The following is an 18,242-nucleotide window of genomic DNA, read 5'->3' as shown; positions in this document are numbered from 1 at the left end:
GGTTTATTAATTTTTACATGGTATTTAAAAAAATAGGTAAAAATGTCCAATCAATTGGTAATGGCTTTAATATTTACAGGATAAATCAGTCTTGGACAATGCAGTTAATCTTTCTCTTTGTGCTATCACAGTTCCTTGCAGAATTTCCCTGACTTTTGATTTTAAATTATTTATTTTTTAAACATTTCCTCCATATCCAAATGCATATCCCTATTTATATGCATGTAAATAGATGTTTCTTTTAGCAACTCCAGGGAAGGTAAATTTTATACTGAATGTAATAGGAGATAGTGCTTGATTGAAAGCAAGAACCTTGGGGAAGATGGGGAATGAGGAGATGAGGAAGGGAAGGAGAGGGGGAGAGGGAGGAGAAGAAGGAAGGGGGAGAGCATGAGGGACAAAGAGGGGGTAGGGACAAAGAAGAGAAGATAAATGTAAGGAGAGGGAAAAGGACTTTTCATCTAGCTTATACCACTACAAATTTTTAACAAAACTCAGATATTCAATTTTTATAATATTCTATATTTCACTTAAATTTTAAAAGTCAAATACATAGAACATGATGTATATTGTTCATCATTAAAGTTTTAATATTGGTATTCTTTGCTAAAATTTATTTTAAAAGAATGGTTTAGGTCATAATGTATTTTAGCCACTAAGAATGAACAGCAATTTAAAGGTTAAGACAGCACTGTTTCTTCAAAAACATATTTTCACAAATTACAGATGCTTGGAAAGCATCTAAAAGGCATGAATTCTTTGATAATAAGAGAGTAAAACATTGTTTACCTGGAAGTTGTAAACACTCCATATACAACTGGATTTTTAGGATCTTTAGAATTCATTAGAAATACATCCTCTGTTTGAAAACAAAATTGGGGAAAGTTGCATTGTTGAAAGGTATGGCAAAGTTTGAACAAACGCTATCTGTACAATATCATCAGCTACTTACGCAATTCATCAAAATGTGTGTCAATACCATTTGGACCTGGCACTGAGCAAATAAGACGAGCTTTGAGGAATGTTGTCCATTTATTCACCAGACTTCTGTGGCCCCCGAAGTCATTCTGAAAGGAGAGAACACTGGTTTTAGAAATAGTGCATGCCAATGAAAATTTCAAACATTTATCTTATCTTCTAGTACCTTGGGACAGATACCAAATAGCATTTCTCACTTTTCAAATGGAAAAATGACTAGATACAAGTACCTATGCTTTCTTATATTATTAGTACTTTGCAATGAATAATATTACTCCTGTTTGTTTTAGTTTGCTAAGTCTCTCTCTCTCACATACATTATTTCTTAAGATCTTACCCACTTAAGTAGGCTGCTTCACAAAGGAGAGCACATTGGTACATAGTAGGTACTTAATGAGTATTTATTGAATGGAAGAATAACTGCATGTGTTTTAACCCATACTGAAAATATAAGACAGAAAAATGCTAGCATCAAATATTTTTATACTCTGAAACAGTTGAAATGATTCTGACTTTGCAAATAGCATGCTGACAGAATAGTTATATAAACCTTAATCAGGAAAACTCACTCTAGAATAAACATTTTGAAAAGCTATCTTCTCACTGAAAATAAAACTTTAATATAGTAAAACACTCTATTATGATGGAATGCATTTACTGGTAACTTACAGTGTTTTAAAATAATATTTATGTTCATATTTTGAAGGAAATAATTGTTCCTTCAAAAATATAATGCTGACAAAAAATATGTAACACTGACATATTTTGTTTATATTATTTTATTTGTATAAAGATTTTTTAAAACCCTGATAAGCAGTGCCTTTAAATATGCTTGGTATTTTGCAGAGAAAAGATTCTCATATATTGCATGTATCATTTGTATGTTTCCAGATCATTACAAATTTTAATTTTCCATTAATTTAACATACTACACATAAATAATTAGATCATGACTGGGGCAAGAAAGAGGTTACCCTCTCTCCCAACATGGGGATTTTAAAAATTTCATAATTTTTTTAAAAAGAAATAACTTCATTTTAAGACAATAATTTGGCTTTATGATTGTCTTGAGGTGAAAGGTGCTTTAACATATAACAGTTGGCTTTATTGATATTGCATATATACTGCACTATACAGTGTAGAAGGTAATAACAGTAGTGTTATCATATTTTCACACTGAGACTAATTAATCCATAAGTCTACTGACCATTTTTCTATTCTGTACATCTAACATTATAATGAATATTATACAGGATTTTGCGTCACCAAGTAAATAAAATGCCTCCGATAAAGTTCAATATTATGTGTGTGTATATTATGTGTACATATGATGCTAAAATCAATTTATAAAAACACACTGTAATGCTTTTATATTCATACTTTAGTTATTCCAACAAAAATATTCATTCAAAACTTACACATTATAGGAAACTCTCTAGATCTCAGAATACAAAAAAAAATATATTTTTCCAGGCAATTTGAACAAACTTTATTCCTCTAGAATTTCAAACTAATATTATTTAATATAATTAGGAAATAATGCCTCACAACATCTACCTCTATATTTGACTATGATATTATTCACAAGCAACTTTAATGTTTTCAATATTATTTGGACATTTAAAAACCTGTAGTGATGGATCAAGTTTTTAGTGATATTTTTCATTATATTTATAGATAGGTGGAAAAGAAAAAAAGAACTGCAACGGACAATAATACCCGCCTCATTTTTTTTCTTTACCTCACCTTGCATATCTGACCTATTCTAGCGTGAGTGGCTTTTCCAGTGTGTTCTCCATCTATTGCATTTTCACGGAAGAAAAAATATACTTTGTCATCTTCAGGGTTGTCACTCTCTGGGATGAGATGGGCACTAATGAACCTTGGATCTGAGAGACAAATTATAGCACATATATTAGTTCACAGTGGGTAAATACAACCATTCATTATAGTCCATTTTCAACTTTCTCAACTCTTATTTGACATATTTCAAGAACTCATCTTTCCTTACTTCAGTTGCTTTTTTTTTTTTTTTTCTTTTTAGGCCTGCACCTGTGGCATATGGAAGTTTCCAGGATAGGGGTCAAATCGGAGCTGCAGCTGCTGGCTTAAGCCACAGCCACAACAACACGGATCCAAGTCATGTCTGCAACCTACACTGCAGCTCATGGGCAACCCAGATCCTTAACTCACTGAGCGAGGCCAGGGATTTGAACCTGCATCCTTATGGATACTAGTTGGGTTCATTACCACTGAGCTACGATGGGAACTCCTCACTTTCGTTTTTTTAGTAGGTGTGAACTGTTCTTTATGCATTTTAGAGTATGTTACAAATCACCTTACATCTCAAAAAATTATTTTTTTCTGTAAAGTTAGGAGTAGGTGCAGAAATCCTCAGTGTGACCATATGGTACAAATGCATAACTGGATATTAAGGCATTTTGCAAACTGTAAGTGCTAACAAATACTACTGACTGCTGCCATCATTGTTATGCTTTCTTTCAAGAATAATATCATTTAAATTGAACTACCAATTGGTCTATTCTACTTTTCAGCAAAAGCTGGGTGGTAGGGGAGAGATAAGGTCCATAATAAACAAAAAAATTCTCTCAAGTTGTAGCTGATCTCATTAAATGTTAATTTCATTTACTAGGTATTCAAGCCCCAAACCCTAAAGTTACCCTTGAGTTCTCTGTCTCCATTTAACAGTCAATGTGTACCTTGCATATGTCACCTCCCTCTCTAACCTTCCCATATCTTTTTCTTTCCAAATCACTTGCAATAAAATGCAAAATTCTTTCAGTGACCAGAAGCCACTTATTATATGGTCCCTGCTACTTCACTTGCCTTTTCTTCTACCTATACCTCCTTTGCTAACTTACTCCTTGAGGGACATACCCTTTCCTGGTTCTTAAACAGGTCAAGTACATATATTCTAAGGCTTGGATTCTTTCTTATTCAAGTCCTTGTTCAAAATAATACTTATTAGGAAAATCTGTGCTGACTACTTTAAAGTGCTAACATTCTTATTCCTAGTTGCTCTTTATTTTCATGCATTATTTTTCTTTCTGACATTATGAAACACCTGCTAAGATATATCTATTTTTCTGTCTCTCTAATCTTCATTTGCTTATTGTCTGTCTCTTTCTTCACCCCAATGAATGTAAGTTCCATGAGAACAAGGACCTTGTGTGTTAGGTTCAGTGCTATGATTCTAGAGCTTAAACCGTAGTTGGCATTCAATGAATATCTGTGCAAGAAGGAAAGCAAAAAGAAAAGGAAAAAAATGAGACTGACTGGGTTATACAGAAGGAATATTAGCAGTGATTAGAGTACCACTTCAAAACATACTTTTGTAAATACCTGACTTGATAGGCCTGTGGGCTCATATAAACTATTTGACACTATATAATAACATCATGGCTTTAACAATGTAGTACTACTAAGCAGCTGAGTTTATCTCACTGAAAGCACTTAGGACACTACAAGTATTTAAGTTCTTATAATAATCTACTTTTACTCCCATGGTGTATTACATTACTGAAATATACACATCTAGGTCAGTGCCATACTTAAGACACCAGGAAAGGGATCAGAATCCTGAAACTAGCTTTATCCATGTTAGTCTTTTTTTTTTTTTTTCATCTGTGGATAATCTTTCTTATCATGTGTACTATGCTTGTAACTTTCCTTTAACATTTGCTATGGGACTGCACACTTATATTTCACAGGGCTGCACTCCCTATCCTTCTCAGGCAAATTATACAGATACGATAAATAGTGTAAAACATGAAACACTACCTATTCATATTTAAAGTTCAAAGTGCCAGTGGAATAAATGTATGAGAATAGTACCTTAAAAGTGGGAATCACTTAGTATTGGAATTGATAATACACTATTTCAACCTGAATAACTGCTCCAAAGGTTTTTTTTTTTAAATTTCTATTCATATACATACATGTATCTGTATACATGTGTTTGTCTCAAGAAGAATGGTGAGCAGAATAATTAATGTGACATGTAAGAATTTTGTTACAAAATTACTACCCCACTGATGAAGCTAGATTCCTAGAAATTTGGCATGTGCTTGTGTGCATGCATATGCACAAAGATATATATCACAGACCTACATGTGAGAAAAGTCAGTCCAGTCACCTGCAGCTTTTTTGATTTTTGATAAGATTCTTACCACGCAGACCTCAGATGCTTAATTTTCAAATTGAGTTTATTTCCTTTTTTTTATTAAAGTATAGTTGATTTACAACATTGTACCTATTTCTGCTGTATGGCAAAGAGACTCACTCATATATATATATATATATATATATATATATATATATATATATATTATTTTTTATTTTATTTTCCATCATAGTCTATTGGTCTATATGAGTTTATTTCAAATTGAATAACTCCAAATTTAGTTCAATTTGCCATTTCTTCTAAAAGTAGTTTGAACTTAAACATTGCTTGTGAAACAACTTTGTAAAATGTTAACAAATGTATTATACTATTATGATGATGATACTGAAAGGAAGCCTCAATCATATGCTAAGTTCTCATTATAATATCTCATTAAAATCCAACTGCAGAATTAAAATGAAAAATCCTACATTCTTCTCCATTAACACTGAAGAAATGGAGAAGTCTGTTTACTATTACCTCCCAAATTAGTGCAGTTCTTCATATAAACACCTGAATAACAAAGAATTTCAAGTAATTAACATCAACTACCTCTTATTTGATCGCAAATACATGCAAGACACTATGTAGTAAACAAAATAATGCATGTCATTTATTCTCAGAAAGCTACAATCTGGTAAAAGCTGTCAGAAGCACACAAAGGATAAAGAAAATAATATTTTACACTCATAATTTTTTTTGGCTGTGCCCACAGCATATGAAAGTTCCCAGGTTAGGAACTGAACTCATATCACAGCTGCAACCCAAGCCACTGCAGTGACAATACAAAATCCTTAACTCACTGTGCTACAATGGAACGCCAATACTTATAGATAATTTAAGTTGGTGTTTGGGCATGAGAAAAGGCTTTAATCAAGCATCATGCTTCCCTCTCTGAGTTATGTGAAAATAATTATCATCTTACAAATGTGGACTCTAGTGGGAAGTAACTCAAATAAGTTATCATGTATATTTACTGTTGAAAGGGCCTTCAATTCTAGCCTCTCCTTCAGTACCTGACACTACAGGCACAGAGGATTTGGTATATGAATTAATAATTTGACAAGCTTCAGATACAGATGAAAAATACCATCAGGCATAGAAAAATAAAAGCCAAATTTATTAAAATAGAAAAAGAGAATACCAAAGAAAAATGATGTAAATTTAATGTGATTTGTCTTCAAGAAATTTAGGTTATATCTTATACTTGAAAAAACATTCACTTCAATTTCAAGATAAAATAAGTCTCTATGAGACAGCTTCCAAAAATTTAAAAGCAGCCATTCTTCTAATATTTTAAATTTTGAAAGTATTTTAATTGGCCCAAACCACTGCTTACTATTTATTTTCTACTTCCCAATGCCCCCAGTTTTGCCTTCCCCTTCCTTGTCCCTCTTACTGTCTATTCCTCTCCTCACTGGTGACTTTCCCCCTTTATCCAGCCCAAATTCTAATCATTCATTCTATTCGTCTCCCCTATCATCCTAGAACCTCTTGGTTTCCTAAACCTCCATTTACCTGCCTATAAAACCCCAGGACATTTTCCCCTTTGCTCAAATATCCAATCAAGGATGAAGAAAACCATATAACCATAGTAAACGAATGTGCTATAAATTCAGGCTATTTATCCTAAGCAAGAATCTTACTGCTTAGAAACTATTTTATTTACTTTAGTGGCTCACTTTAGATTTATTTTCAAAACTGCTTAAAATCATTCTGATTGTCTTCGAAACAACTAATGCACCAATATCTCCCTTTATCCTCCAAAAATGGACTTGTCATTTGCTATACTGATGAGACCAAGATCATTTAGTAACAACTTCGTGCTTTTCCTTCCTTCATGCCACAGTTTCTTTTTTCTTTCCTTCTGTGGAAGAATTCTCTTCCATTTTGAGTCTAAGGCATCTTTTTGCTCTCAACCCAATAATCTGTAGAATGTTGTTCTGATAAACAATCTCTATTTTTCATGCCATCAGCCACCATTTATACTTTAATTTATCAAATATTTTCTTTTCTTTTCTTTTTTTTTCTTTTTAGGGCTGCACCCGAGGCATATGGAGGATCCCAGGCTAGTGGGTGAATCAGAGCTACAGCTGCCAGCCTACGCCACAACCAGCCCAATGCAGGATCCAAGCTGCATCTGCGACCTACACCACAGCTCACGGCAATGCTGGATCCTTATCCCACTGAGAGAGTACAGGGATCGAACCCACAACTGCATGGTTCCTAGTCGGATTCATTTCTGCTGTGCCACAACAGGAGCTCCTAGCAAATATTTTCTAAGATGTGCTCTATGTTCTGAATAGTGAAAGATTAGGGGATATTATGATGAAATGTTTTCTGTATATATGATGCTTACCATCTGTGAAGGAACACCAACAATTAAGTAACTGCACATAACCAGGAAAAATTAGTTTTCAAGAATGCATTGAGAAATAGAAGGTACAATTGATCTTGCTTTGAAAAAATTAGGGAGAATTTTTCCCAGAAGATATAACATATAAATCAAGAACTGAAAAATAAATAGGAATTTTCCAAATAGAAGGATCATGCGTGCAAGGTCACAGAAACACCAGAGAATGGTATACACCAGAAAGTAGTCAGTGAAGGGAGAGGTGGTCAAAGATGATGAAATAAAGTTAAGCAGAGGCCAGCATAAGAAGGAAATTCATTGTTCAGTAGTTTATTGTCTTAATGGATAAAAGGAAAACCACTGACATTATCAGGTTTCTGTTTTAAGAAGATCACTCTGGCTGCTGTAGATGTTTGTATGATTTTACACACAAGTGAGGCAATAACGAAGATGGCTGGTAGTGAAAGCTGGTAAGAAATTATGTTCATCTGGACTTATATAAGAGAGAAGGAGGCATATGCTGAGACTATGTGAAAGTAGAATCAGTGGGTTATAATCACCAATATGATGTTGAATATGAGAAGCAGTAAGAAGAATCATGGAAAAATTAAAGAAATGGCTAATTAAAACTTGATAGGAATCATTTACTGAGATGGAACACTTGAGGAAGAATAGATATAAGAATGAGGAAGGAAGTTAACTTAGTGTAGTCCATCTTTAGAGGGAGATGCTTGTGAGGTTTCCCTTAGACTAAGGAACACAAGAGGTAGGAAAAGATACGTGGACTACAGTTTAAATTATTTAAAAGTAAAGTCAGTGGGGGTGATTAGAAGGGTATAGAGTAAAAACAGAAAAGTAGAGAGAGGCTAGAGCACTGAGAAAAGTGATAGAAAGTAGGAATAAATCTAGCAACTGCAAAATAAAGGGAAGAAGGCAATTCTTTGTTGGATTTTCAATCTCTCAAAAGTCATGAAAAAAACTGCAAAAGAAAAAAAGCAAAAAAACAACAAAAAAATACTTCAACAGACACTCTATCTTGTAGAATCCAGCATGGATTCCTGCATCCATTAAGCTACAGGATTTCCTGGGAAAGCACTCATACTTATACTCCTTGCTCTAGGTAAAACCTCCTTCTCAACTCTTTGTAATCTAGATGTTGGCATCCTTCACCACTGGCAGTGTTCTAATGAAGATCAACAGAAACCACCAAATCAACAAATAGAATGTTGATATCCATCATCTTTTGATTGTCTTCAGCCACTGACACAATAAGATATTCACACCTTCCCTAAAATTTTTATTGCTTCTCCTGCTTGTAGTTTTTTTGACTCTGATTCTGAATTGTTAATAAGCTAAACTTTACAATTTCTTTTAGGACAATCTTCTTCTCTTTCTGAAATTCCTAAATACAGACATTCCCTAAATTTCTTCTGGGACACATTTTATTTCCTTCCCTTCCTATAAATGAAGTCATTTCCTACTAGTTTGCCCACTATTTTGGTATTCTTAACTTTCTTATATTTTTAATATTTTTTCTTCAGAAATTTATTCAGTTTTATAGCTTGAAGTATCACCAAACTATATGAGCCTTTCTTTTTTTTCTTCCTTGATACAGTTCTGAGTTTCAAAGCTTTGGCTAAAATTTTCTACTTAGATATCTCACCATAACTTTAATTCATCATGCCTAGCAAGGAACCTGTCAACTTTTATTTAAAGACTGATTCTGCTCTTACCTTCTCATTTTGATTAATGTTAAGATCAACACCTTAGTATAAAATATTATTTTACCTTAAATCATTTCCATCTCTTGTAGGGCTCCTAAGTTGCACTCTAAATTTATTATCAAAATTACTCCTGCTATCCTGCTATCATTTTCACTCCTTTTCCCTCTTTTATAACCTTAAGCTTACCAGCATAATTCATGTATGTTCTTTTAACTTTGCAGTTAATATTTTTGGAATCATCTAACTGGTCTTCCACACATATTATCTATTTCTAAGCCATCCATCCATAAAGCACTATAGGAGTAAGTGCAAATGCATTTATACCATATATTTTTCAGGTCAGATTTCAAGTGTCACAGGATATGACAAAGTAGCATAAATTATGCTGTGGCAAGCAGAGAGGGCAACAGAACTGATGATACTCCGAGTCAGTAATGGCTAAAAGCATCAAATGCGTATGTTTAAGATGGGCCATGATTGTGGCTCAGAGCTCCCTAGCACAAGAGGAAAGTGGAGAACCTTGTCAGTTTCATTATTCACACTGTTTCTAACACAGAAAATAAACTAAGGGCAATCTGTGTCATCCACACGCTAATCTCAACTTACCTTCCAGTAGAACTGACTAGAGTTTTCCTTCTTTAACCCCTAGTGAACCTGCATATCCTTTTGAGAAACACCAGAACTACTATCTTCAGGGGCATTTAGTTCAGTTCACATGAAGCAAAGTTGGCTTCTATCTCTTCTAAATTATTTACTTCTTTTTCTATTATACTCATTTTCATATTTGATATGACAGGCATATGTCCTATATTTCTCCCTCTCTGGCTAAAGCTTCTATATATATATATATCAGAGAATTGCCCTAAGCTTATTTTGAATCTATTTCACCTCAGCTACCCAAATGTAGGCCCTTATCTCTTCTCTTCTGGCAGTCACATTGAACATGTTTTCCCTGCCTCTGGCCTCACCTTCTTCAAACCATCCTGCATGGTCTACTACCTTTTAACAAACAAACGATTGCCTGGTACCTGATGCATATTCCTCGGCTAGAATCCATAAAACTCTATTTAATAATTATCTTTCCCCTCTATTCTTATAAGCTGAGCTCTCTATTTTGTCTTATTTCTTCCAGTCTAAGAATAATTTGTGAAATAAGATATCTCTCCTAAATGAATGAATTCATAAGTGATGAATTTGCTGAACTAAAATGTGTAGTATTTTTTTTTTCTTTTCAAAGAATCTCATTTTCTTGCTTTTTGGCATAGTTTATTTAAGCTTTGGGGTGAGTAGAAATCCTTACAGGCTCAACAGTGTTTGGGTTCCTGGTTAAATAAGTCTTTATATATGCGTCTTTAAATTGCAACTAAGAGTTATTATACAATAGCGGTTTTTAAAATGTTTTTTCTGAAATGTTATGAATATTTTTAATTTGGAAGAAGCTTTCCTGGTTTTGGTTACATCCTTTTGTAACAGACAATGCAATAAAACTGATTATCTACTTGTAGTTTTTTTCAAAATTAGATTCCATCAATAGGATTACAATGACAGAAAGCATGCCTCTCCATTTTATAAAGCTAAGAACAATGCATATGTTAGGAGTCAGAGATTACCACTGTTCTGAGAAGCTGTAAGCAATTCAATAACTTTCCTTGTCATCACAAACTCTGCATGGAAATGTTTTTCCAAAATTGACTCAGATTGACCTACTTTATTAGTTCTCCTCAGGAACCTAAGAAAATTCATGGTATTCACAAAGGAAGCTATTCTACTTCCAGTTACTCCCATTAAATGGCAAGCAGAAATGAAAAACCCAAACTCACTAGTTACTTTTTCTTTTTAAATCTGTGTTCTGTAACCCATTAAATCAGAGATTACTTATTTCTAGTCCCCAGATACAAATTCCTGATTTCAATTTGGCCAAGTCCACTGAAACTAAGAGACACACATACACAGATTTTTAAATAATATAAACAGTTACAACGACCCTAGATACCTTTCCACACTGCAGCTCTGTAAAGTTCTTTACTCTGTAAAGTGCACAAAATCCCAAGTGACAATGATCTAACAAAATCTTTGAGCTTGTACAATTTGAAAACGTATCTTGAAATGTGAAGCAGGAAGTTGGTGTGGATGTGTATTAAAAGCTGAACATCAAAAGAAAGGGGCAAATCCATTGAAGCAAGATCAAAGTACATTAATCTTGCCAGCACAAAACTGCAATGTAAACACTATGGAAGGTAAATAGAGTCGGAAACATTCTCTCATCTGGATAGCTTAAATAGTATGCCTTTGGGGAAGAAACTCTGTCTTTACAGGTACTGTGCTACTTTTGCAATGCCCCTGAGCATGGGGTAGAAAGTGAACAAATAATCATATTTAATAATCTTGAGCTAATGCTATCATGTGAAGCATGGAATCTTTAATCATGTTAATAGCAATAAATGCTGAGTAAATACACTTCTCTCTCCCCCCACCCCATCTCCTTTACCACCCTCCCTGACATTCTTCTACACCTCTTCCCACATATGGCATTTCTTGCAAAATTCACATTTGGGTACCACCTGCCACTTGTAACAGTACCATTCTGTCGAAATAGTTTTAGCAGCTGCAAATTAAATTATCTTTCAGGTGCAGTCTCACACTTAATGTAAACGACACCTTGGCACAGGACAAGCAGCTGCCTTTATGATTCATTTGGTAGCTTGAGCTTATTTAAATAATGAACACAGTTTGCTGCTCACAGCATTAGGATCAATCTGAATCTCTAGTATGGCAACATTTTGACCAGCATTTGGCTGGCCTTCTCCCTACACCAACAAGTCCTCAAAGAACAAGAACATCCAACTAAAATTGCAGAAATTTTTTTTTCTGAAAATGAATTCAATTTATAGGATGATTAATTAAGGCTTCTCAAGTATCTATAAATTTAAAACGTAGGACATGCACTGGTTTTCTAGAACATGAATTACACACAGCTCATCTGGAGAGAGGGTGGGATTAAAAATTATAAACTCTTATACAAATGCAAGAGGACTACTTAGTTTCACACCACGACACATTCAGACAATTCTCTTGTAAAGCATGTTAAGAGGTTCCAGAGCAGAACAGAAGGGGCAAAAACCCACAGCAGAAAAACAACCCTAGTCACTTTACTCTGTTACTCAATCCTGACACCATCTATAAGAGGACAAGAAGGTTTCTCAAATAGTTGACAAATAAAAATACACACTCTTGTTTCCTCACACTTGACAGATGATCTCAAGTAGACTACATCTACTTGTGACTACTTATGAAAGAAAATCCTTACTAAATGCATACCTTGAATTACCAAAATAAAAAGAAACAAGTTCTTTCCTCACTGCACATATATTAAAACTGTTCTACGCTAGGACTGAGACAGAAATGAGGCTTCTCCCACTTCTACACTTGTAAGTTCAAAAAAATTAATGAAAACTAGCCTCAGTTTCCTTATCTGTCAGAAGCACATGTCTCTGAGGGGTGCTACATATACATGTGTATCAATCTACCGGCATCTCAGTTTACTGTAGGCATTCAAAATTGCTGGCTGTTACTATCTTGTTTTATTTTCTTTTTTGGCTTTTTTTTAGGGTCACACCCAGGGCACATGGAAGTCCCCACGCTTAGGGTTGAATCGGAACAACAGCTGCCAGCCTACACCACAGCCACAGCAACACAGGATCTGAGCTGCATCTGCAACCTACACCACAGCTCACAGCAACGCCGCAATGCCAGATCCTTAACACACTGAGCTAGGCCAAAGACTGAATCCAGGTCCTCATGGATACTAGTCAGTTTTATTTCTGCTGAGCCATGCTGGGGAATTCCCTAGCTGTTACTATTTTAAAACACTGTTTAAAAAATTCCAGCAAATATCCTGTATAGATATATGTTTAAAAGTTAGTGGTAGCAGAAACTTAGATTGCCAGTGAAAGCAAGTTGAATCAGAAGCCAGCTGATAAGGAAGCTATAAACCTGTTAAAGCCACCTAAGAACAAAGACCAATTGTAAATTATGTAAATTGTAAAACTTCATTTTTATAATTAAAAAAATATTTTCAGTATCACACCCATAGGCTTCAAAATCCTTACAAGCTAATAGCAGGGAAGCTGCCAATGGGGAAAAATATCACGAGAGGAAAGCCAGCACACCAGGATGGCAGTCATAGTGACTGGTTTCTTCCCCTTTCAGCTCTGATGCAACATAAGGGGGGAAAAGCCTTCAAAGACTTAGAAAGCAGTGAATGGGAACTTGCAGCACATTGGGAATGCAGGGAATGTGGCATAAGGTCATCATCTCACATTCTTAGCTAACAGCCTGAGCAGAATGGATATATCATTTTTGGCTGTGGAAGAGAAAAACCTCTGGCTGCCAAGGAACAGGCCTGGAAAAATTCTGATGCTTAGCTGGCTGAGAAACTATGAACAGCCCTTGGGATAGTTTAACCTGAAGAAAGGTTCAAAATGAGTCATGCCAGGAAGGGAGAAGGGCTGATTAGGATGGAAGATGAGCACAAACGGTATGTGAAAACAATAGGTACCATTTATTGTGCTCCCCCACCCCCACCCCACCGCCTTGTCTCTTTATACTTTGTTCTCAGCCACATTTGCCCCAGAAAAAACTCTGATGTTAACAGACCCAGCAAATGTTCAATGTGCAAACTAGAACCTGGCAAGGCCAGGACATGAACTGTCATGAGACAGGTTTCTACAATCTTTTCTTAGCCTCTTTGCTTCTATTTTCTATGCTGAAAATTCCATCTTGTCCTGCTTTACTTTACCCCACCTTCCTGCTTGAAAAACAGTCACAGTGCTGGTAAATGACTTAAGCTTAAGAACAAAGACCTAAAGGCATAAGTTATTCATAGGGTCAGTTGAATGAGGACATAATGTGTTGGTCTAGGCACTCGGATCTGTGCAGATAGGCACACTGTTTGCACAGCATGATATATCCTCTAAATAATAAGAGGAAGATGAGCCTCATGGCCCCAAGGGGTTTATGAGGGGTTGCTAGCAGGATATACATTAGCAAGGACAACCGAGGTGCAAACCTAGGCACACTGGGTTGCTGCAGATAGGCACGCTGTCTGCAGAAGCACAATAGTGATTCTCTAGATGCTATGCATAGATAGCTGATGCCAAGCTTCCTCAATGCTAATGATTGTTAAAGGTCTGAAGGTCAGAATAAAAGCTTAATCAGCTACCAGCTATGTGACTTTTAAAATAATTAAAAAAAAAAAAAACCTATATCCTGCACCTATAGCCCCCTCCTCACTTGACATAATCCTAAAGAACACAATAAAAGCAGTGTGGTTTCTTGAGGCGGTACTCTTGGTCCCTGAGACCTTGAGTCCCCGGTTCCCACCTTTAATTTAGATAAATGTCTCTGTGTCTTGTTTTATGTTAACTTTTTTCCTTAAGTTTCACAGCACCCGTTCCTCAGCCCTAACCTGCTGAGCTAGTCTCAGCAATGAACAAGAGCTGAGTTCTTTTTATTGCATCCAGCAGCATCAAACAGTTATAACTATATATTTTGTAACATGTCTCCAAGTTGCATATCCTTATACACTATTTGCTTATTTAGTTCACTATTTTAATAAAGAGGCCAGCTTTTAACATTAACAAAAATTAGGGGAAAAGCTTGATGCTTTCTATCACTACAAAAAAAAAGTGATTTGAACAATATGATCATAACCAAAAACTCTCCACACCTTTTCCCAGTTGAAGGCAAATTACCAAAGAGGCAGTAAAAAGTAATCAGAATATTTGACCTACAAGAAGAAACGCATGAAGTGATCACAAACATCACTGTGGGGTAGTGCCTGCAACTCAAACATCAAACCAAATAAATTACCTTATAATTTCCCCTATTCAATCCTGCAGTCAAAGAGAAAACATTTTTCCACTTTCATCTTTTGTTTCATCTCCTGTATCTATTTAGTTGGCATCTCCTATCAATTTTACCCCTATGAAAATTCCCTTCTTTTGTTCAATATTAAAGCTCTCTCATCTCTCTCCTAAAGTAGTGGTTGTAAAAGACACACCAGCTTCAAAAAATCCTTCCAACTGACAAGTCACAACTTTGCCAGTGTGTATTTCTAAATATATGCTCAATTTTACTGATGGTTTTCCACGGACTCAACATTGAAATTCAGGCTCCTTTAAAAGTCATTCAAGGTCTTCACTATTCAGCCCCCACATATAATCTAGTCTTATCACCCACAGTATCTTCCACTGTACTCATCTATGTTATTATTCTTTACAATGATATAGCATGTTTCTTCACTAAATTCTTTTGAGGGAGGGTTTTGTCATTCATCTTAAGTTGCTGCCTACTTCTTAGGACAGTATAGACCACTTTAAATTCTTGCTAACTTGAATTCAGCTGAACACTATTCTATTCATATAATTGTCTTTCAGTTTGTCAACTGCCTTCACATAGGTGATGGCAGCATAACTGCACATAGGCTAAGGCACTGTCACAGTATGCGACTGACTTCTACCACTTATTGTGTGACCCTGAACAAATTATTTAATGTATCTGTTTCTCAACCTCTCATCATAGGGTGAGAATACAGAGATGTTATAATGATCAAATGACCTAATAGAGTTAAAACACAGGTACATAGAACAACATGCCATTGTGAGATATGTACGGTCTTTATTGTTAACCCAAGGTTGGTAGCCTCTGTTTCATTGTTCAGCCATGTGCTATTCATGAGAAATCATCTAAGGGGAGTTCCATTGAAGTAAACCAAAAAAAGAGTGTCTTCTTTAAAAACAAGAGAAGATAAAGGGCAAATCATGATTTTTTTTTTTTTTAAATCAGATGACCCTAATGAAAGAACAGATCAAAATGAGTCAGAAACTAAAAAGATCAGCAGCCACATTATTCTCCACACTGACTTAGATAAAGACACAAAGATTTAAAGATTCAAAGTGAGGTGTGCCTCTCAATGCTGGGGCTTGAATATATATATATTTTTTTGGGGGGGTCACCCCATGGCATATGGGGTTCCCCAGCCAGGGATCAGTTGAGAGCTGCAGTTGCAACCTAACCTGCAGCTCTGGCAATACTGGATCCATAACCCACTGTACAGGATTAGGGATTGAATCCCAGTCCCAGAGCTCCCAAGACAGTACCATTACTGTTGCACCACAGTTGGAACTCCTGAATAGCTATGTTTTTAGTCAAGCAAAACAATGCACTGCAGCATTTGCAGGTGCCTCCTTGTATTTTCTGTCAACAAATTTATACCATGAGTGTAAGCATCATCTTTGCAATATTTAAATGACTATTGTTTTTAAATTACATTATGCATAGGTAAGACTGTGTGTGTGTGTAATCACTGAGGTAATTAAAATTATTTTGACTGTTAAAAGACATTTTTGAAAGCAGAGAAAGGAAATACTCAAAAATATATCACTCTTATGATGGAGGCCTCTCCTTTTCCCCTAATTTTCCCCCATCTTTATCGATTTCCCAATTCCCAGGATATTCTTCTATACCTGAGCAGCAATTTTTCGTTTACTTTTGACCATGTTAACATAGTTATTGCATACTTAGCTCTTCAGAATAACTCACTAGATCCATCATTTCCATGCCTGCTCTTCCTAGAACCTCATCCTTCTCAATGCCACCCTATTTCCTAGAATCACTCAACTCAGAAGCCTGGGATTAACATTTTGTCAATCAACTAGTTGTATTTCTATCTTTTTCCTAGGTACCTTTTAGAGCTATCTTTATCATTCATGTCTTAATTTAGGTCCTTAAAATTTTTCCATCCTTTCAGTAGCTTTTTGTGTTTCTTGTTATCAATCTTGCCTTCCTATCTTTTTTCTTTTATAAAATGTCACAGTGACTTTATCAATATTCAATTTGTTTACACTAATCTACTGTTTTAGCATCCTCCTTCATACAGGTTTGAGTGGAATATAAATCGGTCTGGTTTTTTTTTTTTTAATAAAACCAAACATATACCTACCCTACGATCCAGTCATTCCATCTTTGCTATTTAATTGAGACAAATGAAAGCTAATGTCTAGAATTAGACTTGAACAAGAATGGTTATAGCAAGTTTGTTAAGCCCTGGTATCTATCAGTAGGCAGATAGGTAACCCAAACGTGGTATATCTAAACAGTTAAACACTTCTCAGAAGTAAAAAGAAACAAATTACTGATATATGCAATGACAGGGATGGATTTCAAAGACATTACAACAAAGGAGCACATATTGTATAACTCCATTTATATGAGTTTTTAGAAGAGGCAAGAGTAATCTATTTTTGAAAATTCAGAACAGTGAACTCCTCTGACGACAAGGGTGTGGGGACTGACTTAGAAAGGGCAGGAAAAAATTTCTGGGGTGTTCCTAACCTTGATCAGTGTTTGAGGTACAGAAGTTTATCATCTTTAAAAACTCATTGAGTAGTACATTTAAGATTAGTGCATTTCATTGTATGTAAATTTTATATGAATAGGAAAAATAGATAAACAAATACTGATCTCATATCATTGTTAATCATATGAAAACGGTGTGCTGATGTCTGAAGTCACTTTGAATTTAAAAAAAAAGATGGTTGCTGGATGAAAGGAATGGATGGGTAGATATGTGATGAATTATAAAAAATTATAAATTTGTAGAGTATAGGCTGAGGACAAACGTGTCACTATCAAATTCAACTTTCCTGCATTTGAAATTTTCGTAGAAAAAAATTTAAAAACACTTGTATGCCTCCTGAAACAAAAAGTAGCATGTTTTCCTAATATTCAGCTAAGGTGAGCTTAGGTATATATAAAGATTAAGACAAAATTAAGAAAGTACAGCCTGTAAATAAAATAATAATTATTATGGGTGGTGGTGAATAAAATCATTTACTTTTTCCTTTACTAATATTTATTTTTATGACTTAGTCTTACATTCAAACTGCAGTAAAATTGAGAAATTCAAATGATGTAATTGAGCCTGAGTTCCAAATGTCACTTA

The 18,242-nt window shown here is 35.0% G+C and overlaps 1 protein-coding gene across 4 annotated transcripts in view; it reads right to left on the bottom strand.

The window, feature by feature from the left end:
• SEMA3A (semaphorin 3A) overlaps window positions 1–18,242 on the bottom strand; it is a 477,770-nt gene that overhangs the window by 59,710 nt on the left and 399,818 nt on the right. For all 4 annotated transcript variants that reach the window (XM_047753060.1, XM_047753061.1, XM_047753059.1 and 1 more), the window contains 3 exons: window positions 2,725–2,867; window positions 953–1,067; window positions 790–859 (listed from right to left, as the gene is read on the bottom strand). In XM_047753060.1, coding sequence (XP_047609016.1) covers window positions 790–859; window positions 953–1,067; window positions 2,725–2,867 — 328 coding nt within the window. The remainder of the gene's footprint in view (window positions 1–789; window positions 860–952; window positions 1,068–2,724; window positions 2,868–18,242) is intronic.

The sequence above is a fragment of the Phacochoerus africanus genome, chromosome 11 (genome assembly GCF_016906955.1).
Source record: "Phacochoerus africanus isolate WHEZ1 chromosome 11, ROS_Pafr_v1, whole genome shotgun sequence".
Classification (NCBI taxonomy): Eukaryota; Metazoa; Chordata; class Mammalia; order Artiodactyla; family Suidae; genus Phacochoerus; species Phacochoerus africanus.
Note: the sequence above shows the minus strand (reverse complement) of the source record. Positions and strands in the feature narration are given on the sequence as shown.